This window comes from Talpa europaea (assembly GCF_964194135.1).
Source record: "Talpa europaea genome assembly, chromosome: 9".
In the NCBI taxonomy this organism is placed as follows: Eukaryota; Metazoa; Chordata; class Mammalia; order Eulipotyphla; family Talpidae; genus Talpa; species Talpa europaea.
This window is the reverse complement of record NC_140076.1, coordinates 73,924,040-73,947,469: the sequence shown is the minus strand read 5'-3', so window position 1 is coordinate 73,947,469 and position 23,430 is coordinate 73,924,040. Positions and strand designations below refer to the sequence as shown.

General features: G+C 38.2%; 2 protein-coding genes across 2 annotated transcripts in view; one reads left to right on the top strand and one right to left on the bottom strand.

Annotated features, from left to right (window-relative positions):
* Window positions 1-12,709: 12,709 nt before the first annotated feature.
* The window catches only part of LOC311176736 (butyrophilin-like protein 8), a gene marked incomplete at both ends in the record, with an annotated part of 37,005 nt that continues 26,284 nt past the window's right edge, over window positions 12,710-23,430 (bottom strand). Inside the window, 5 exons of the mRNA XM_084242382.1 lie at window positions 12,710-13,350; window positions 13,952-13,978; window positions 14,263-14,289; window positions 14,806-14,826; window positions 15,510-15,623. Of these exons, the coding sequence (XP_084098508.1) occupies window positions 12,710-13,350; window positions 13,952-13,978; window positions 14,263-14,289; window positions 14,806-14,826; window positions 15,510-15,623 (830 nt within the window). The remainder of the gene's footprint in view (window positions 13,351-13,951; window positions 13,979-14,262; window positions 14,290-14,805; window positions 14,827-15,509; window positions 15,624-23,430) is intronic.
* Window positions 18,728-19,515, top strand: LOC311177898 (small ribosomal subunit protein uS11-like; the record flags this gene model as incomplete). Its single annotated transcript, XM_084244142.1, has 1 exon — window positions 18,728-19,515. One exon carries the CDS (start codon window positions 18,728-18,730, stop codon window positions 19,181-19,183), a length of 456 nt encoding a protein of 151 aa, XP_084100268.1. The 3' UTR covers window positions 19,184-19,515.

The following is a 23,430-nucleotide window of genomic DNA, read 5'->3' as shown; positions in this document are numbered from 1 at the left end:
TACATTATGATCAAGGGGACAATACTTCAAGAAGAAATAACACTCATTAACATATACTCACCAAACGAAGGAGCACCAAAATATATCAGACAACTGTTGTCCTCTCTGAAAACAGACATCAGAGAAAACACATACGTAGTGGGAGACTTCAACACACCACTATCAACAATGGATAGATCAACGAGACAAAAAATAAGTAAAGAAACTAAAGCTGTAAATAAGGACCTAGAGCATTTGGGCTTAACAGACATCTATAGAACACTAAACCCAAAAAAAACGGAGTACACATTTTTCTCAAGTGCACATGGATTATTCTCCAGGATCGATCACATACTGGGGCACAAGACAAACATCAACAGATACACAAAGATTGAAATCATACCAACCATCTTTTCTGACCACGAAGGCATCAAACTAGAAATAAACTATAAAAAGAAGGCAAGGAACTATCCTACCTCATGGAGATTAAAAACCACACTATTGGAAGACCACTGGACTAACGAGGAGATCAAAGAAGAAATTAAAAATTTCTTTGAATTGAATGACAAGGAGGACACCAATTTCCTAAATGTATGGGATGCAGCAAAAGCAGTAATAAGAGGAAAATATATAGCAATATGGGATGCAGCAAAAGCAGTAATAAGAGGAAAATATATAGCAATAGAAGCTCACATCAAAAAACAAGAAAGAACTCAAAGAAACAACCTAATCTCGAAGCTCAAAGATCTAGAAAAAGCCCCAAAACCAGTAGAAGAAAAGAAATAATAAAAACCAAAGCAGAAATAAATGAAATTGAAACTAAAAAAACAATCCAAAAGATCAATGAAACCAAGAGCTGATTCTTTGAAAAAATAAATAAAATAGACAAACCCCTAGCCAGGCTCACAAAGGAAAAAAGGGAGAAAGCACAAATAAACAGGATCATAAATGAAAGAGGAGAAATCACAACAGACACAGCAGAAATCAAAAGAATAATCAGTAACTACTATGAACAGTTATATGGAAACAAGTTCAACAATCTAGAGGAGATAGACAAATTCCTACAACTCTACAATCACCCAAAGCTAGATAAAGAAGAAATAGAACACCTAAACAGACCAATTACAAGCAGCGAAATTGAAATGGTAATCAAAAACCTCCCCAAAAACAAAAGCCCAGGACCTGATGGATTTACAAATGAATTCTACCAAACATTCAGAGACTAATTAGTGCCTATCCTTCACAAACTCTTCCAAAAAATTGAGAAGGAAGGGACAATACCAAACACGTTCTATGAAGCCAATATTACACTAATACCAAAACCGAATAAGGACAACACAAAAAAGGAAAACTACAGGCCAATCTCCCTAATGAACACTGACGCAAAAATCCTCAATAAATCAAAATCCAACAATGTATCCATAAGATAATTCACCACGACCATGTTGGATTCATTCCAGGGACACAAGGATGGTTTAACATCAGAAAATCAGTCAACGTTATCCAACACATCAACAAAAAGAAATATAAAAAACATATGATAATATCAATAGATGCTGAGAAAGCTTTCAACAAAGTGCAACACGCATTCATGATAAAAGCCCTTGAAATTCTTGGGAAACAAGGAACATACCTCAACATCATAAAGGCCATCTATGACAAGCCAACAGCCAGTATCATTTTCAATGGTGAAAAGCTGAAAGCAATTCCATTAAGATCTGGAACAAGACAAGGATGTCCACTCTCACCACTGCTTTTCAATATAATACTGGAAGTCCTAGCCAGAGCAATAAGACAAGAGAAAGACATCCAAGGAATCCAAATAGGAAAAGAAGAAGTCAAACTATCACTATTTGCAGATGATATGATAATATACATAGAGAACCCCAAAAACTCCACAGAAAAACTAATTCAACTCATCAATCAATTCAGTAAAGTGGCAGGATACAAAATCAACATGCAAAAGTCAGTAGCCTTCCTATACACAAACAATAAATCTGAAGAAGAAGAAATCAAAAAAACCATCCCTTTTATTATCAAAACAAAAAAAATCAAATGTTTGGGAATAAATCTAACAAAAGAGGTAAAAGACCTATACAAAGAAAACTATAAAACACTGTTAAAAGAAATAGAAGAAGACACAAAGAAATGGAAAGACATCCCCTGCTCATGGATTGGAAGAATAAACATTATTAAAATGGCCATCCTACCAAAAGCAATATACAGATTCAATGCTATTCCAATCAAAATTTCAATGTCATTCTTCACAGAAATAGAACAATTATTGATGAAATTTATATGGAATCACAAAAAACCCCGAATAGCCAAAGCTCTACTGAAAAAAAAAGAAGGAAATGGAGGCATCACACTCCCAGACTTCAAACTATACTACAAAGCCATAATCAAAACTGCATGGTATTGGAACAATAACAGACATGCAGACCAATAGAATCGAATAGAAAATCCAGAAATAAACCCACATACTTATGGTCAACTAATCTTTGACAAAGGAGCAAAGAAAGTTTGTTCAATAAATGGTGCTGGGAAAACTGGGCCGCTACATGCAAAAGAATGAAGCTTGACCACTACCTCACACCATACACAAAAATCAACTCAAAATGGATTAAAGAACTAGACATAAGACCTGAAACCATAAAATATATAGAAGGAAATATAGGCGAAACACTACGTGATTTGCACATCAAAGACATCTTTACAGACACATCACCCAAAGCAGTGATAGTGAAGGCAAAGATAAACAGCTGGGACTACATCAAATTAAAGAGCTTCTGCACAGCAAAAGAGACAATAACAAAAACAAAGAGAAACCCCACCAACTGGGAGAACATTTTTGCACCCAACACTAATGATAAAGGACTGATCACAAAAATCTGCAAAGAGCTGATGAGTCTCAGCAACAACAAAGAAAATAATCCAGTCAAAAAATGGGCAGAAGAGCTAAAAAGAAACTTCTCTGAAGAGGAAATGCAAATGGCCAACAGACATATGAAAAAATGTTCAACAACACTTGTAATCAGGGAAATGCAAATCAAAACTACCATGAGATACCATCTTACACCAGTGAGAATGGCACATATTAAAAAAACTAGCAACAACAAATTTTGGCGATGGTGTGGAGAAAAAGGAACTCTTCTACACTGTTGGTGGGAGTGCAAACTGGTCCAACCACTATGGAGAGCTGTGTGGAGATTTCTGGACCTACTAAACATAGAGCTTCCATATGATCCAGCAATTCCACTCCTAGGTATTTACCCAAAGGACACAGAAACATCAATTCCAAAGAACACCTGCACACCTATGTTTATAGCAGCACTATTTACAATAGCTAAGCTTTGGAAACAGCCCAAATGCCCAAAAATAGATGACTGGATCAAGAAGATGTGGTACATATATACCATGGAATATTACTCAGCATTCAAAAAAGATAAACACATGCAATTTGCAGCAACATGGATGGCGTTGGAAGGGATCATGCTCAGCGAAATAAGCCAAAAAGAAAAAGAAAAATACCGGATGGTCTCACTCATAGCAGGAATCTAGAAAACTTAAATAAGGGACCAGGAAAATGAATATAAGAAAGTGAAAATCAAAATCAACAAAAAACTATGAACCAGAGACACTTTTTGGGGGGTGGGGGCCGGGAGGGGAGGGATTGGGGTCAGAATGGGGGGTTTGCAATTGTATGGGGGAATATAAAAATAAAATTTATTATTTAAAAAAAAAAAAGAAATTGAAGAAGTCACAAAGAAATGGAAAGACATCCCTGCTCATGTGTTGGAAGAATTAACGTTGGTAAAATGACCATGCTATCAAAAGCAATTTACAGATTCAACACTATTCCAATAAAAATCTCAATGACATTCTTTAAAGAAATAGAAAAATTACTGATGAAATTCTTGTGGAGCCACAAAAAACACAAACAGCCAAAGCCCTACTGATGAAAACAAAAGAGACCAGAGGTATCACACTTCCAAACTTCAAACTATACTGCTAAGACATAATAGTTAAAACAGTATGTTATTGCAACTAAAACAGACACACAGACCAATGGAACTGAAGAGAAAGCCCAGAAATAAAACCACACATATATGGACAACTAGTCCTTGGCAAAGTTGCAAAGAATATGCAACGGAACAAGGACAGTTTGTTCAATAAATTGAAAACTAGTCCACCACATGCAAAAGAATGAAACGAGACTGCTACCTCACACCTCACATAAAAACCAACACAAAATGTTTAAAAGACCCGGATATAAGACCTGAAACCATAATATACAGAAGAAAATATAGGTAAAACACTACGAGACATACATCTCAGTAACATCTTTGAAGATTCACCACCCAAAGCAGAAAAAGTCAAGGAAAATATTAACACCTGGGATTACATCGAACTGAAAAGCTTCTATAGAGCAAGAGACATTAACCAAAATAAAGAGACACCCCACTGATTGGGAAAAACTTTGCACTCCACAACTGATAAGGGACTGATCACAAAGACATACAAAGAACTCACACGACTCAACAAAAGCAAAGTAAACAACCCAATCAAGAAATGAGCAGAACTTAAAAGACATTTCTCCAAAGGGGAAATGCAAATGGCCAACAGGCTTATGAAGAAATGTTCAACATCCCTCATAATCAAGGAAATGCAAATCAAAACTACAATGAGAGAGCACCTTACACCAGTAAGAATGGCACATATAAAAAAACTAGCAACAACAAACAACACATTTTGGCGAGGATGTGGTGAAAATGGAACACTCCTACATTGCTGGTAGGAGTGCAAACCGGTCCAACCACTATGAAAAGCAGTCTAGAGGTTCGTCAGTCTACTAAAAATGGAGTTACCATATGACTCAATAATTCCACTCTTAGGGGTCTACCCAAAGGACACAAAAACACTGATTCAAAAAAATATCTATACCCCTGTTTATTGCAGCAATATTTATAATTGGTAAAACCTGGAAACAACCCAAATGCCCAAAAATAGATGACTGGATCAAGAAGATGTGGTATATACACACAATGGAATACTAATCAGCCATCAAAAAAGATAAACCCATTCACAGCAACATGGATGGAGCTAGATGGAATTATGTTCAGTAAAATAAGTCAGTAAGAAAAAGAAAAATATCAGATAGTTTCACTTACAGGAAGAATATAGGGGAAACAAATAAGACATCAGGGGAAAAATAATAACAAAACAAAACAAAAACAAATAATTAGAAATCAGAGACATCCTGCAAGAGAGGAGAAGGAAGAGGGTCAGAAAGAGGGAGGGAGGAGCACAGGGGACTGTGGTAATGGTGAATGGGTACATTGATGAAGGAAAAATTATGGGGACTACACCTGAGGGAGGGGGAAGCAAACATTGTTTAAAAATGAACAATGATGTAAAAATATATGAAATAAATACATAAATAAATAAATTTAAAAAAAAAGAAATTTAATGAAACCTTGAGACAAACAAAATTGATGCCACAAGTTTCCAGAATCTATGGGACAGGGCAAAAACCACCTTATGGGTTAAATTGATTGCAATACAAGCCCATATTAAGAAGTAAAAAAAATAGGGCCTCCCCAGGTGGCGCAAGTGGTTGAGCGCTGTGTTGTGAAGCTGTCTGAAGCCTCTGCAGCGCCAGTTCAATCCCGGCCCACTGGCGAGGGTCCCACATGGCGCAACAGACTTCTCCTGTCTCGCCCGCTGCTCCCCTCAGCAGTGTATTTCAGTCGCTCTATCTGCTCTGTTCCCCACTCTGCCTCTGGGGAATCCTCTCACCCTCCCGTACATCTAGCCTCTACCCCACTTCTTGTTTGCATAAATACATAAAAATAAAAAAAAAGATTAAAAAAAAAGAAGTAAAAAAATAGAATAAAATTCCCTAATAAACAATTTAAGTTACACATGAAGAAACTCGAAAAAATGAGGAACAAATGAGATCATATGTTAATAGGAGTGAAATAATTTTAAAAAGAGCAAAAATGAATGAAATAGAAATCAAAAAGGGAGTATACCAAAATTCAATGAAACTAAGAGTTGGTAGTTTGAGGAGAAAAGCAAAAAATATAAACCAGTAGTGAGGCAAACAGAAAAGAAGAAAACATTAATAGAATTATAAATGGGGCCTCCTTGGTGGCCCAGTGGGCTGAGTGCAGCACTGAGAGTGCAGGTTTGATTCCCGGCTGGCTAGGGAGATACCCACATGTCATGGCAGACCTCTCCTGTCTCACCCACTGATCCCCCTCAGCAGTGTTTTCGGTCCATGTGACTGTTCTGCTCCGCACTCTGTCTCTGGTGAATTCTCTCACCCTCCTGTGCCTCTGGCCTTTATCCCAGTTCTTGTATACATAAATAAATCTTTTTAAAAAATAGAATTATAAATGAAAGAGGAAAAAAAATCACCACAAATAGAAATACAAAGGATCATAAGAGATTACTATGAACAACTTTATACCAACAAGTTTAACAATCTTAAAAAAAAAAAACAGGCACATTAATACATCAAATAGTAGACCAACATTAACACAGGAAAAAATAGGTAAGTTGAACAAACCAATCAGAAGCATGGAAGTTGAAACATTAATTTAAAAAATTATGGAAAGCTATTGAAGATTCCTCAAAACATTGATAGTAGATATTTCATATTATCCAGTTATCTCACTTCTAGATATTTATCAAAAAATATCCTAAGTTGAAGAGCTTTCTACAACCCCATGTTTATTGGCAATGCTATTTTCAATAGCCCAGAACTAGAAACAATCTAAGTGCCTATCAATGGACTACAATTTGTTGCATGAAAAGATGAAATCCTGCCATTTACAACAGCATTTTTTTTAAATGACAACTCTTTTTTTTTTTAGATTTATTTATTTATTTATACAAGCACTGGGTACAGTCAGAAGCGCGGGAGGGTGAGAGAATTCACCAGAGCCAGAGCGGGGAGCAGAGCAGGCAGAAGGACCGAAGCACACTGCTGAGGGGAGCAGCGGGCGGCAGGAGAGGTCTGCGCGCCATGTGGGACCCTCCTCTGGTGGCCAGGGAGCAGCCGGGGATCGAACCGGCGCTGCAGAGACTGTGGGCAGCTTCGCAATCCAGCACTCAACCGCTGCACCGCCGGGGAGGCCCCTACAACAGCATTAAGGAACCTAGAGAGAATTATAGTTAGTGAAATAAGCCCTTTAGAAAAAGACACAGTATGGTATATAGAGAAAACAAACAGATAAACTAAGTCAGTGAAAAATAACTATAAGACCAATGAGTGGTTACCCGAAGGGAAGGGAAAAGGGGGAGAGCATAAACAAAGGGGAAATGATGAGTGACAGATTTGTAATTTTGAATTGAGGTTTAGGGAGCAGATCCAGAGTCCGAGGACCACATGCTGGCTGGTTCTTGATTCTTGTCTTAGGCAAGGAAAGAGTTCAACATCAAGACCAAAGTTACAGAAAAGCAAGAGATTTATTGATAGGTAGAAAGAAGGACAGGAAAGCTCTCTGAGCAGAGAGGGGTCCTGAGTGGGTAGCCACTGAGGGGACAAGAAGCAGGTGTTTATATGGTTATAGTGGGCAAGGAGTGAGTTTTGGTTGTTGGGTGTCTCCCTGTTATGTCTCTTGCTGATTGGCTGGACCTGCAGGGTTTTCCTAGGCTACATATGTCCACTGAGTTTGTCCACATTACCTGGCCTACCTTTCCAAAATTAGATTTGGTCCGTTGCTTTAGCACTGTGTTATTGTGTTAGAGTTCTGAACATTCCACTCTTGACTGGGTTATGGAGGCACCCTTTTGGTCCTGGATCAGTCTCCAGTCAGGCTGATAGATAGACCTGGGGCACCTGGGCTTGGGCTGGGAGATGCCCTCCTAGCTCCACTAGATTGTTTCTCAGTTAGGCTGATAAATGGACTAGGGGGTTTGGGGCATCCTGTTCCTAATTGACTGCCTATATCCACTTCATTACTTCCTCTTTCACTTTCAGTAGTGAAGTAATGTAATATATACATGTTGATTCTCAATAATGAACACCTGAAGCTTATAAAATGTTATAATGCAACGCTTCTTCAATGCAAAAATTATATATATTTATATATAATCTATATTATCCAGTCATAAAAGGAAGACTTTTCATTTGCAACAACATAGATGAAACTGGAAGGCATAATGTAAATTCATATAAGCCAGAGAAAGAGAACTTCTTGTCAGAATCACTTTTTATTGGAAATTTTTAAAAGCTGATTTTGTAGAAATAAGAGTAGAATGCCAAAAACTGAGGGAGAGGAAAGTGGGGTGATGTAGGTCAAAGGGTATAAACTTTCAGTTAAAAGATAAATTCTGAGGGTCTAATGTACAGCATGATGACTAAAGTGAATAAAACTGTCTTGATTACTTGAGGATATTCTATGAGACTATATTTTAAACACTTTCATGCAAAAAAGAAAAAAAGAATAACTATGTGAGGTGATGAATTTATTAGATTATTTGATTGTAATCATTATTTACTCTTTAAATACTACAATTTTATTTGTTCATTATACCTACCTCAATAAGAAGAAATAAAAATAATTACTGGTAAGTAGTATATCAGACAGCTGTGATATATACATATATATACATGAGGGCTCATATTACTAAGTGAAATAATCCAATTTGGAAAAGCTGCATACTGTATGACTGCATACTGTATGCATATATACTGTATGACTTGACATTCTGGAAAAGGAAGAACTATGGAGACAGTAAAAAAGAGGTTTCCTGGGATTAGGGGGAGGGAGAAAGAATGAATAAAGAGAGCCAGCAGATTTTTAGCACAGTGAAACTATCTTCTATGACACTGTAATGGTGAATACATAGCTTTATGCGTTTGTCTAAACCAATAAAATGTGCCACATTAAAACTGAACCCTAATGTAATCTATAGATATGAGGTGATATGTCAATGTGTCAAATATACCATTCTGGTGGGGCATGTTGATTGTAGAATAGGCTAAGCATGTGTGTGTGCATTGGAGAGAAGGTGTTATATGGAAACTCAATGTACTTGCCACTTAAATTTTGCTGCTAACATGAAACTGTTCCAAAAAATAAACACCACTTTTATTACATTTTACATTTTTTTTTAAGAGGCATGTTTGTTTATTTATTTATTTATATATTTGTTTGTTTGTTTATACAAGCACTGGGCACAGTCAGAAGCGCGGGAGGGTGAGAGAATTCACCAGAGCCAGAGCGGGGAGCAGAACAGGCAGAAGGACCGAAGTACACTGCTGAGGGGAGCAGCGGGCGGCAGGAGAGGTCTGCGCGCCATGTGGGACCCTCCTCCGGTGGCCGGGGAGCAGCCGGGGATCGAACTGGCGCCGCAGAGGCCGCGGGCAGCTTCTCAACCCAGCGCTCAACCGCTGTGCCGCTGGGGAGGCCCAAACACCACTTTTAAAAGGGGAATATGGTAATACTTTGGTAATAGGCCATTCTTAGCCTATTGACAACCAATGTTGTGTCTCTACCAAGCCTTGTAGTTCTTGTATGATTGCAAGGAAACCTCAGTGATAAGTTGTTTTCTTATTTGCAATTTCGTGAAATTACATGGCACAATTGCGGTCACATCACGGAGAAAGGGGGAAGGGGAGGGGAAAGGGAGAGAGGGAGAAAGGATGAGAGGGAGACAAGAAAGGAAGGAGAGAGAGAGAAAGGGGAAGGAGGAGTAAAAGGAAAAGCAGGATTGGGATTCAGTTTTTATTGGGATTGAGGTTGGGAATCTAGGGTTTTGTGGGCTAGTATTTATCTGTGAATTTAAAACAGAGTAGAAATTTAAAGCACAGAAAGAGAAAAAAACAGCAGCCCAAAAGACCAGTAATCTAAGTGGAAGTTGGGGTGGCCTGGTTTTTATCTTGTCCTTTGGCAGGCATTATGCTTGAGACAGCTGAAATTGAAGTGGATCACTCTTTGAAGTAGAGGCCTTGGCAGTCAGAGCTGAAGTCAGGCACTGGCATTGCAAAAATAGAATAAAAAAACAATTGTCGGGACTTATACTGCAGTGTTGGGAATATAGTCACTAACAAAACAAAGTCTCTCTTTTGTTATGCTGTTATTCAACTACTTTAATAAGAGCTCTGTTGAGAAATAATTGGTAGAAAATAAACTATACATATTTAAAGTGTTATATTTTATAGTAGTGTTCTGCATATATATATATACCCAAGAAACCTTCACCATAGTGAAGACACTGAAGATATACATCAGCCTTAAAATCATCTCATGCTTGTTTGCGATCCTTTCTGTCCCACCCTTCTCTCCAGGCAACTACTGAGATTTCTGTCACAATGTCACTTGTATATTCTAGGGTTTTATCAAAGTTATATATATATATTATATATATAGCTATAGTTATATATAGTTATATATATACAGTAGGTATAATTTTGGGGTCTAACTTCTTTAACTTGGAATAATATATATTACATATATTATATAGTTATATATATATTATAGTTATATATATTATATATAGTTAGAGAGTCATAGAGAGAGTTATATATATTAGAGGTCTATATATTATATAGTTAATAGTTTTATATATAGTTATATGCATATATATTTATATAGTAGGTATAATTTTGGGGTCTAACTGCTTTCACTTGGAATAATTATATTAAAATTTATCCATGTGATGTTTATCCATATTGTCATTTGCTTTTATTGCTGAGTAGTATTTCATTGCATGGCTATACTGTTTTGTTTATCCATTTATCTGTTGGTGGGTTTGGGTGTTTTCAATTTGGAGCTATTACCAATAAAGCTGCCATGAACATTCATGTATTTCCTTTTCTCTTGACAAATACTTAAAGTGGAATAGAAAGACCACATGATAAGTGGATCTTTAACTTTTTTTTTTTTGTTTGTTTGTTTTTATTCATTTATTTTTACCATCCTTGTTTATTTTCTCACAATACAGGATTTCTCCCCTCCAGCTCATTTTAATTTTCTTTTTTTTTTTTTTATAAATTTTATTGTTATATTCCCCATACAATTGCAGCCCCCCATTCTGACCCCAATCCCTCCCCTCCCGCCCCCGCCCCCCTAAAAGTGTCTCTGGTTCATAGTTTTTTGTTGATTTTGATTTTCACTTTCTTATAGTTATTCATTTTCCTGGTCCCTTATTTAAGTTTTCTAGATTCCTGCTATGAGTGAGACCATCCAGTATTTTTCTTTTTCTTTTTGGCTTATTTCGCTGAGCATGATCCCTTCCAGCGCCATCCATGTTGCAGCAAATTGCATGTGTTTATCTTTTTTGAATGCTGAGTAATATTCCATGGTATATATGTACAACAGGCATATGAAAAAATGTTCAACATCACTTGTCATCAGGGAAATGCAAATCAAAACTACCATGAGATACCATCTTACACCAGTGAGAATGGCACATATTAAAAAAACTAGCAACAACAAATGTTGGCGAGGGTGTGGAGAAAAAGGAACTCTTCTGCACTGTTGGTGGGAGTGCAAACTGGTCCAACCACTGTGGAAAGCTGTGTGGAGATTTCTGGACCTACTAAATATAGAGCTTCCATATGACCCAGCAATTCCACTCCTAGGTATTTATCCAAAGGACACAGAAACATCAATTCCAAAGAGCACCTGCACCCCTATGTTTATAGCAGCACTGTTTACAATAGCTAAGCTTTGGAAACAACCCAAATGCCCAAAAATAGATGACTGGATCTTTAACTTTTAAAGAAACTGCCAAACAGTTTTCTAAAGTGGTGATCAGCAGTGTATGAGTTTCAGTACGTCTACTCTTGCCAACACTTCATGTGGTCAGTATATTTTATTTAACTTATTCTAATAGATGTTTATAGTATCTTTCTTTGATTTTAATTTATATTTTCTTACTATCTAATGACATTGAGCATCTTTTGGTGTGCCTAACAGGCATTTTTATATCTTTGTTTGCAAATTTCTGTTACTAGTGGATGTTGGATTTGTCATATTCATTCTTCTGCAACTATTGAGGTGATCATATAGTTTCCTTATTAATTTCATTAATGTGGTAAATTACACTGGTAGATATTTGAATATTACACCAATCCTGCAGTCTTGGGACAACATTCAGTAGTGATATATTGTCCTTTGAATATAAGGATTTTAATCTGATAAAAGTTTATTTAGAATGATTGCATCTAAGTTTTTGAGGGCTGTGGATGTAGTTTTCCTTTCTATTCTTGCACTGTTTAACTTTGTTGTCAGGGTAAAGCAGACTTCATAGAATATGTTGTGCCAGGAGTTTGGGCATGGCACAGGAGAGCTATTCAATAATTCTTTCATTGATTATTTGGAATAGAGAAGGGTGAATTAATATGAAACAAATAAACAGATCTTGTTTCAAAAAACAGTTTAATAAGAACATAAAGAATGTATAATTAGCAGATATTTTCCCATGCATAAGAAACAATTACGATTCACAGTCACTGTCTCTTTAGTCTTCCTTGTGACCCTGAGATGGGAATTATTACACTTTTTTTGAAGAGATGAGAAGCCGGAGAGGTTTTTACTTGCAAAAAGTCATTGGCTGTAAAGAGTTGGCACAAACTGAATTCACTGTCAGTCTTCTTCCCTCCCCACCTCAGGGCAGTGTGAATTCCCTTCACCTGAAGCCATCTCTGCTGATGCTGCCCAATTCTGGAGCCTGAGAGAAACCCCAGTGTCCTAGAGGGTAGTGTGAGGAGTTAGTCCCTCTGGGCATCACTCCCAGAAAGGAAGGGTGTGGTCACCTGCGCAGAGGAGTCTGGGTTGTCTGTGTTTGGGGTTCTGGAGGTCCTTTGAGAAGGGTCTTCTTCCTCCGATCTCTGGGGCACATGACAGATGAATATGGGAGTTGCACCATATGCTTCACGCAGGATGTAAGGCCTCAATAACCCTTCAAATTCATGTTCCAGGGTACAAATGAGGGACTGATCATTTATATTGAAGAAGGAGATGGACCCACCTTCATAGTCCAGGAAGATCCCCACTCGTGTAGGGGGGATTCTCGGAGATAGGTCAATTCTATCAGGACTCAATGTGAAATACTCATGTTCTTTACCCAGTCTCAGCACCCAGTGCCCATTTTTGGGAGACAAAATATCAAAATACATCTTTCTGTCAACATCATCCCGGCAGATGCCCAACCCCCACTGTTTATTGTGTCCCACGTCCACCTCCCAGTAATGTTTCCCTTCCTGGAAACCCTGAGACGCCACCACACATTTCCTCCAGAATCTCTTCTCTGAGTAGGGCACACTCTGGCGAAAAATCATATAAGTCACAGCTTTCAGATCAGAAATCCCAAGCTGAGGATGAGCCGTATCTGGATCCAGAGTCACCTCCACTGGTGATGGTTGGGGAGAAAGGATGAATTACTCTGAAGGGAACTGACTAGGCCCAGAGGTCAGCCTCTCCCACTACAGACTGGGTCAGGGGGTACCAGGGGGGGTCCCAGAGCCAAAGTCTCCATCATACACTGTCCTTCCAGTCCCTCCCTCATGTCCAGGGCAGCTTGGGTCTTCAGCAATGGCTGCAGATGCCCTACTGTAAGGGTCTGACTTCTGTACTGTCCTAAGCTTACTAATGTGCCTTCATGTATTGACTTTGGAAGACCTTAATTGTTCTATTTATCTCCCTTTCTCTCATCCTCAGTCCTGACAACTTTACTCATTCCCCTCAGTCCAGTCCCTCACTAGTGTCCTCAATTCCCTGGGACTTTATTGCAACCACCATCTGGCTGACCTAGCCCCTGCGCTCTCCCCTCTTAAATCTAAGCTGGGAATTGTGTCTGAGGAAGCTGCACCCTGTGGTGGATTGGGGCATCACAGATCATCATTTGCAGGCCAGGTGGGCCTTGCTCTTCCTCTGCATCTCCTTCTCTGACACTGATCAGCTCCCTCTCCCACACCCTCTGAGGTTCTGTTCCACTATCATTCCCTCAGTACCTGCATGTTTCCGGGCCTCTTTCCATTCTGAAAATAAGCAGAGAGAGTAAAGAGGTCATTTCTTACACGGGGGAGCAAGAGACAGGGAGAGGGGAGAGTAAGGGTGTTGACCTTTTTGAGTGTCACAGGTCCCACAGAGATTTGATGAAAGCCATGGGGATTCTCTATAAAATTCACCTCTCCCAAGATCTTCAGACAAGTTTCAGGGTTCCCATCAGAGACATTAAGGACTCATGAATCTCAGGGCTCAAGAAACCTGGGGACTGGTATGGGACCATAAATAGGGGCCTTAGGGGAGTGGCTTCTCTCACCTGCTTGTTTGTATTCCCTTCTCCAGTCTGAAAACAGAAAACACAGAAGAGGTTCACATCACAGAACAGGGATCCAGAAAGGAAAACTCTGGATAATATTCTTCCCCAGTTTTTCCATGAAGTTTCCATGACACACACACACACACACACAAAAACCCAGAATATTCTGTGGCTGATACAAGCCTGGATAAAGACTCCAGGCAACAGCCCAGGGAGTTGGTAGAGGGAGACACCACACAGGCTCATCCCCACATTTGGGTCACACATTCTCAGAAACCTAAGTTTCCTTCCCCCACAAAAAGTACAAAAGGGAAAATTTGCAGACAGTTTTTGGCGGTTTGATATTCAAATGCCCATCACAAACACCAAATATCCAGGATGAATGCACTAGTAATGGGTAGAAAGATGAAACAGCTTTCCCTTTGTCTTCCCTTGATTTTTCCCATTATAAAGTCAAGAGAACATAGAGATGGCTCAAACCGCACAACAGGAGGGACCCAGGAGAACTGGGTTTGAAAGCTCAGAACATGACAAAACACTTACCCAATTCTGTCTGGTTTTTCTCTGAAACAGAAAGACAATATTCAGTGGGGAACACAGGAGTGTACAAGGTAGAAGCACAGCCCTGGCCTCCTGCTTAGGAGGACAAGCTCTGAGTGAAGAGCAAGAGCAACCGTTGAGCTCCCTTTTGTGCCCACCTTCACCCTCTAATGAGTATCTCGGTCTGGGACAAAATAAGAGATCAGAACATTCACACTAAAACGAGGGGCTAGCATCAGGGATGCTGTGGAGGTGGATGGGGGTATGAGGAAGAAGGCTGCTGGCATAAGAGAAGGGGTAAGGCACACAATGTGAGAGGGAAGCATCACCTATACCTTGTTGTCTTCACTTTTATTTCCTCTGATATGAAGTTTTTGCAACTACATTGAAACTTTTTTTTTTTTTTACTGGAGTTTTGATAGTTTTTTAGAAATTTATGCCTGCCCTGTAGGTACTGAAAACCAGTCTTTCCCTAATTCTGGACCCTCTGTGGGGCAGGAGAGGCCTAGTGGGGCTGCCATTACCTACAGGAAACACTTTGGGCTAATCCAGAAGAGGGTGTTGACTGTGGTCTCTGTGGCTCAACTGATGGGGCCTTGGAGCCTGAGGTTGAGAGAAAACACCACGGAGGCAAGTGAGAATATCCTGATCAAGCCTCACTAGGTGCGTGAATTGGTCGCAAGCCCACACTTCTCTCACTCACTTACCTTGGGATTTGTAGAGGAAAATTCCTAGACCAGTGACACCAATACACAGGACAAAGCAGAGTACTCCCAGTAAAATAGATGGCAGGCGCCAGGGTGAGGGCTGGAAAAAAGTCTCTGAAAAACAGTCCACAGAGACCCCCTCAGTCAGTTTTGAACAAAAACACAGCCTGATTCCCAGTTAATCATCTCAGATGATTCCTGGGGAATCATCTCATACCACAAGATTAAAAAAAGACAATTTTCTATAATTTTTCTTTATGTTTAAATCATTGCAATGGGTATACATCATAAGTTCTGCTCCATCTGTATTTTATTTTTGTATATAAAATGATAATAAAGTTTGATTTCATTTTTTTTTCCTCAAGCGATAACAACTATGCCAGTATCATTACTTAACCAATTCACACACCTGGGGCAATGGATATACATCCCGAGGTATGACCGGGAACACCCAGGGGGCTGTTAGTGGGACACCTTGGAGCCGTGGGTGGGGGTCGGGAGTATATCAGCAGATTCACTCTCCTTAAAGCCCAAAATCCAGTATTCAGTTTAACCCACCCTTTTCTCTGTCAATAAAAAGGCCAAGATCTTGCTCTTGAGCATTCATTTTACATCCTACTCCCTGACTCTTGTTTCCTTTCTTTATCACTGTGGTGTTGCTGATGCAACATGTCACATCAAACTTCTATTCAGAAATAGATTGTTTCCTGATCTTTGTTTTGTACCATTGTCCACTGATCTGTCTTGACTGACATTATCATCTTGACTGACATATACTTTTGACTATATAATCACAGCTCTATTGGTATATATTAGACTAAATGTCTCCAATTTTTTCAGATGTTACTGTGTCTCAAACATTCTCAGCAAATTTTGTAGTCACATACATTTAGAATTTTTCTGGTTCAAAAACTTTGTTGAGACTTTCAATAGAAAAATATTAACTATATAGACCAATTCTGGGAAATGACAACTTTAAAATTATACATCTTGTTACCTGAAAGAAGTTACATCTTTCTCCTTATTTTAGTTGTTCTTGGTGCCCTTTTGTAACAGGGTGGTGCCCAGAAAAAGGGGAGTCCCAGGTTCCCTACCCCACCCAAAGGAGGGTGGAACTGAACAGGGAGGAGAAAAAGCTGGAGAAGAAACTGAGGAAGGAAGCAGGATGGAGAGCAGAAGGAGACCTGGAGGCACATGGGTCAGATCCAGCAATTCCACTCCTAGATATCTACCTAAAGGACACAAAAACATTCATTGAAAAAGACACCTGCACTTCTATGTTTATTGCAGCACTAGTTACAACAGGTAAGCTATAGAAACAACCCAAATGCCCAAAAATAGATGACTGTGGTATATATACACAATATGGTATATAGACACAAAGAAGATGTGGTATATAAACACAAATGGAATACTATTCAGCAATCAAAAAGATAAACCCATGCCATTCACAGCAAAATGGATGGAGCTGGAAGGGATCATGCTCAGTGAAATAAGCCAGAAAGAAAAAGAAAAATACTGAATATTATCAATTATAGGAGGAATGTAGAGGATCCAAATAAGGGATCAGGGAAAAAAAGTTATTATAATAAAGTGGAAATAAAAATCAACAAGCAACTATAAACCAGAGACATTCTGCAGGGTAGAAAAAGGGAGTAGGAGCAAAACGGGTGGGAAGAGGACTATGGTGACCACACATGGGTGAATTGGTGGTGGGAATTTCATGGGCACTATAACTGGGATGAGAAAGCATCTCAGAACGATGGGAAAATATATAAAAAATAAAATTATTAAAATATAATAATAAAAGAGAGCCTCCCTGGTGGCACAGGCCATTGAGTGCCATGATGTGAAGCTGTCTGCAGCCTCTACAGCGCAGGTTTGATCCTGGCCAGTTGGCGAGAATCCCACATGGTGCAGCAGACCTCTCCTGCTGCATCTGCTGTTCCCCTCAGCAGTGTGTTTCATCATTCTGTCTGTTCTGCTCCCCCCTCTGTCTCTGGTGAATCCTCTCACCCTCCCACACATCTGGCCTGTATAATGGTTCTTACATAAATAAATAAACCTTTTTAAAAAATTAATAATAATAAAATAACCCCCCAAAAATAGAGAAAACTAAAATAAATAAATAAATAAATAAATAAATGTTTTAGCTCATTTGTGATTGTATTCTTCTTTATTGTATGGCTAGTAATTGAGTATAGTGTCGAACAACACTGTTTAATATTCATTGTTATAAAGTTCACAATTATAAATGGCATACTGTTAGATAGGATGCTTGCTATAGGAATTTTTAGATAGCTTTTTATGATATCAATTAGACTCTATTTAGTTTCTAGATTTATAAAAAGTTTTCTTCTATTTCTAGGTTCCTGCATGTTGAAATTTATCTTGGTTTTACTTTCAAGTATTGAGAAAATTATAATCCCCATGTACTTAATTTTTTGATGCAATTTCCAGTAGGACTGTTTTTTTTTTAATTTTTTTTTCTGTTCTAGTCTATTGTTTGCATATAGGAACAAAAAAGACTTTAGTATATTGATTTTGTAGTCTGTCACTTTATTGCACTGTGTTTTGTTTTTAATAAGTTTTTTTTTTAATGTGGAATCTATGTGTATCATCAAATCATCTGCAAATGGTGGTAGTTTTACATGTTCTTTTCCAATTTGTATTCCTTTTGTATCTTTCTCTGGCCTAATTAACCTAGTTAGAACTTCTATAACATGATGAACGATAGTGGTAAAAGTGAGTATCTTTGTTTTGTACCTGATTTTAGGAGAAAAAACTTTCATTTTCACCACTGTGTATCATGCTAGTTGTGGGTTTGTCATTTTTGTTCTTTATAATGTTGAGGTATGTTTCTATCATAAATGTATGTTGAATCTTGTCAAAATCTTTCTGTTCATCTATTGATATAACTGTATGATTTTTATTTTTCCTGTTGTTGATGTTAGTTAATTACATTGATTGTTTGTGCATTTTGAAATATCCTTACATCTCTCAAATCCCACTCAGTCATAGTGTGTGAGCCTTTTTATTGCATTTCATTTTCTAAGATTTTCTTGAGGATTTTTACATCAATGTTCATCAGGAATACTGTTCTATAGATTGCTTTTATGGTAATGTTCTTGCTTGCTTTTGTTTTCAAGGTAATGTTGGCCTCATAAAACGTACTTAGAACTTTTTCCAGTGGCGGAGTCTGGAGAAGACGCGCAGAAATGGCACCTCGCAAGGGGAAGGAAAAGAAGGAAGAACGGGTCATCAGCCTTGGACCTCAGGTGGCTGAAGGAGAAAACGTATTTGGTGTCTGCCACTTCTTTGCATCCTTCAATGACACTTTAGTCCATGTCACTGATCTCTCTGGCAAGGAAACCATCTGCCGTGTAACTGGTGGGATGAAGGTGAAGGCTGACCGAGATGAATCCTCACCATATGCTGCTATGTTGGCAGCCCAGGATGTGGCACAGAGGTGCAAGGAACTGGGTATCACTGCCCTCCACATCAAACTCCGGGCTACAGGAGGAAATCGGACCAAGACTCCTGGACCTGGGGCACAGTCAGCCGTCAGAGCCCTTGCCCGCTCAGGAATGAAAATTGGGCGGATTGAGGATGTCACCTCCATCCCCTCTGATAGCACCCGCAGGAAGGGGGGTCGCCGTGGTCGCCGTCTGTGAACAGGACTCTTCAAATTATTTTCTGTTAAAATAAATTGCCTTCTTGTAAAAAAAAAAAAAAAAAAAACCTTACTTAGAACTATTCCCACTTCTGCCTCCCAGGAAAACATGGGCCTGCCTGCAAGGTTGCTGGAGTTTGGATACCCTGTCATCCCCTTTCATAACTGAGTACAGGCAGAGGGAGGGCTCCACCATCAAGGTGAATATTGGGTTCCAGAAAAGCACAGGCCAGCCTGCAAGGCTTTTAGAGGAGGAGACCCTGTGCCCCTCTTCAGGAACTGAGTTAAGGCAGAGAAAGGGCTCAGAAACAAAGGATAAGGTATGAATGTAAGGGAAGAGACCAGCAGCACACAGAGACTCAAGTGATCTTCAGAGATAGTGCCCATCAATCCATCCACAGCATCACTGTCCTTGTAAAGTCTAGCATGACTCAGTTTGGCCACCAGTCCCCAATGTCTCAGTAGGCGCACCCTGAAGAGATGCCTGCCAGAGTAGGTAACAGTGACCCAGAACATGGAACAAATTCAAAAACAAATGCAAGGAGAAAGAAAAATATAAATAACCAAGGCAGAAGGACACCACAAAAAAAAATCAGCCATAAGAACTCAACAACAATGACATGGAATAACTTCTCTGCCTGATATATAGAATCACCATGATTAACTTAAGATTAATTTAGAATCACAATGATTAAATAATATAAAGAAGATGAAGAGAAAAAGAATGATATGAGAAATAAAATTAATGAAATGAAAAATGAAATTGTTTCTTTAAAGAAGGAAATGAAGGAAACCCAGGACATTAAAAGACTAATGGAGGAGCTAAAGAGCCCTGGGAAAAGTAACAAAAACAGAATTGATAAAATGGAAGAATGAATCAGTACTCGAAGATACAGATATAAAAAGAACCAAAAAAGAAAAGGAAAAAGAGAATTACAAAGGAAAAAGAATGAAGAAACACTTTGAGAAGTATCTGGCACCATTAGGAAAGGAAATATAAGTTATAGGGTCCCAGAAGGTGCTGAGACAAAGGAACCAAGAAACTATTCAAAACTATTCAAGGAGATAATCAGAGAGAACTTCCCAAGCATGAAGAAGGAGATGAAAATAGACATACAGGAAGCTAAAAGAACACCAAATTACCACAAAGAAAAACTACAGCAAGACACATAATAGTAAAGCTTACAGGAGTCTAACACAAGGAAAAAATAATGAAGCTGAAGGGGAAGAGGAAATAGATAACCTATAAAGGAAAACAAATCGGGCTGACATCAGACTTCTATGAAGAAACACTACCAGCAAGAAGAGAATGGAGTGATATATTTAACAAGCTCAAAGTTGACAAATGCCAACCAAGAATACTTTGCCCTGCAAAGCTCTTTCCTCTATGAAGGAAAAATAAGGACCTTCTCAGACAAACAGAATCTCTAGAAATCCTTTACTACTAAACTTACACTCCTAAAAACATTGCAAGAAGCCCTAAAGCCGAAAGAGGAATGAAGAGGAAGAACAGAATAAGATATGGAAAGGAATCACAAAAAAAGACAAACAAAATGGCAAATATGGACACCAGCATATCAGTATTAACCCTAAATGTAAATAGATTAAACTTATCAATAAAAAGACACAGAGTAGCAGGTTGGATTGAAAAACAAAATCCAATCTTCTGTTTACAGGAAGCGCATTTTACTACAAAAGATAAATAGAGATTGAAAGTAAAAGATTGGAAAACAATCCTACAAGCAAATGGACCAAAAAAGAAGGCAGGAACATCCATATTTATATCAGATAAAATACACTTCAGCCTAAAAAAGGTAAAAAGAGACATAGATGGTCACTACATTATGATTAAGGGGACAATACATCAGGAGGATATAACACTCATCAACATATACTTACCAAATGAAGGAGCACCAAATTATAACAGACAATTATTATCAGCTCTGAAAACAGGCATTAGAGAAAACACATATGTAGCAGGAGACTTCAACACTCCACTCTCACCAATGGACAGATCAACGAGACAAAACTAAACAAGAATACTAGATCCCTAAATAAAGATCTAGACCTCATTGGCTTAACAGCTATCTATAGGACACTGCACCCCCAAAAATCCAAGTACACATTTTTCTCAAGTGCACACAAATCAGTCTCCAGGATTGATCACATATTGGACCACAAGAAAAACATCAACATACATTAAGATGAAAATCATACCAAAATTGTACCACATCTTCTCTGATAAAAGACATCAAACTAGAAATAAGCCATGAAAAGAAAGCAAGGAACCCTCTCACATCATAGAGATTGAAACCCATATTACTGGAAGACTTTTAGAATAAAGAGAAGATCAAAGAAGAAATTAAAGAATACTTTGAGATGAAAGACAATAAGGACACAACTTTTCAGAATTTATGGGGCACAGCAAATTCAGTAATAAGAGGAAAGTATATAAAAATACAGGCTCATATCAAGAAACAAGAAAGAAATTAAAGAAGCAACCTAACCTCCATCTCAAAGAACTAGAAAAAGAACAACAAAAAATCCCAAAGCCAGGAGAAGAAAGAAATAATAAAAATCAAAGCAGAAATAAATAAAATAGAAATTAAAAACAATAATCTGGGGCCTCCCCTGGTGGCGCAGGTGGTTTAGTGCAGCACTGTGAAGCTGTCTACAGCCTCTGCAGTGCCAGTTCTATCCCAGCTGGCTGGCGAGGGTCCCACATGGTGCGCAGACCTCTCCTGTCTCACCTGCTGCTCCCCTCAGCAGTGTATTTCATCAGTCTGCCTGTTCTGTTCCCCACTCTGTCTCTGGTGAATCCTCTCACCCTCTTGTGCACCTGGCCTGTACCCTAGTTCTTGTATAAATAAATAAATCTTTTAAAAAATAATAAAAAAATAAAAACAATAATCCAAAAGATCAACAAAACCAAAAGCTGGTTCTTCCAACAAAGTAAATAAAATAGACAAACCTCTAGCAAGGGTCATGAAGAAAAAAATGGGAGAAAACACAAATAAATAGGATCATAAATGAAAGAGGGGAAATTTCAATAGACTCAGCAGAACTCAAAAGAGTAATCAGAGATTAGTATGACCATTTATATGCAAACAAGTTCAACAATCTAGAAGAGACATACAGTTTCCTAGAATTATATAATCATATAAAGATAGATAAAGAAGAAAGAGAATACTTAAATAGACCAATTATAAGCCTTGAGATTGAAACAGTAAACAAAACCCTCTCCATAAACAAAAGCACAGCACCAGACGGCTTCACAAATGAAGGCTGGCAAACATTCAGAAATAAACTAGTACCTTTTCTACACAAACTCTTTCAAAAAATTGAGAAAGAAGGAATACTACCAAATACGTTTTTATAAAGTCAACATTACATCAAAACCAAACAAAAACACAAAAAGAAAACTATAGGTCAATCTCCCTAATGAACATAGATGCAAAAATCCTCAAAAAAATTCCTCACCAACAGAATCCAACAATACATAAAGAGGATACTACATCACGAAATAGTGGAATTTATTCCATGGGCAAAATGATGGTTCAACACCCAAAAATCAATTAATATAATCCAACACAACAAAAAGAAAAATAAAAACCATATGATCATATCAATGGATGCTGAGAAAGCTTTGGCAAAGTGCCACATATGTTTATGATGAAGGCCCTTGAAATTCTTGGGATAGAAGAAAGATGCATACAATAAAAGCCATATATGATAAACCCACAGCCAATGTTATTTTCAATGGAGAAAATCTGAAAGCTTTTCCTTTAAGATCAGGAACAAAACAAGATGTCCATTCTTGCCACTGCTTTTCAATATAATACTGGAAGTCCTAGCCAGAGCACTAAAACAAGAGAAAGACATACAAGGAATCCAAATAGGGAAAGAAGAAGTAAAACTATCACTATTTGCAGATGATATGATAATATACATGGAGAACCCTAAAAAGTCCACAGAAAAACTCATTAAAATAATAAACCCGTTTTAGTAAAGTAGCAGGATACACAATCAACACATAAAATCAGTAGCCTTCCTATATGCAAACAATCAATTTGAAGAATAAGAAATTAAGGAAACCATCCCATTTATAATTGAAACAAAAAAAATTGCTGGGAATAAACCTAGCAAAGGAGGTGAGTGACCTATACAAAGAAAATTATAAAACATTGGTAAAAGAAATAGAAGATGCAAAGAAATGGAAAGACATCCCCTGCTTGTGGATAGGAAGAA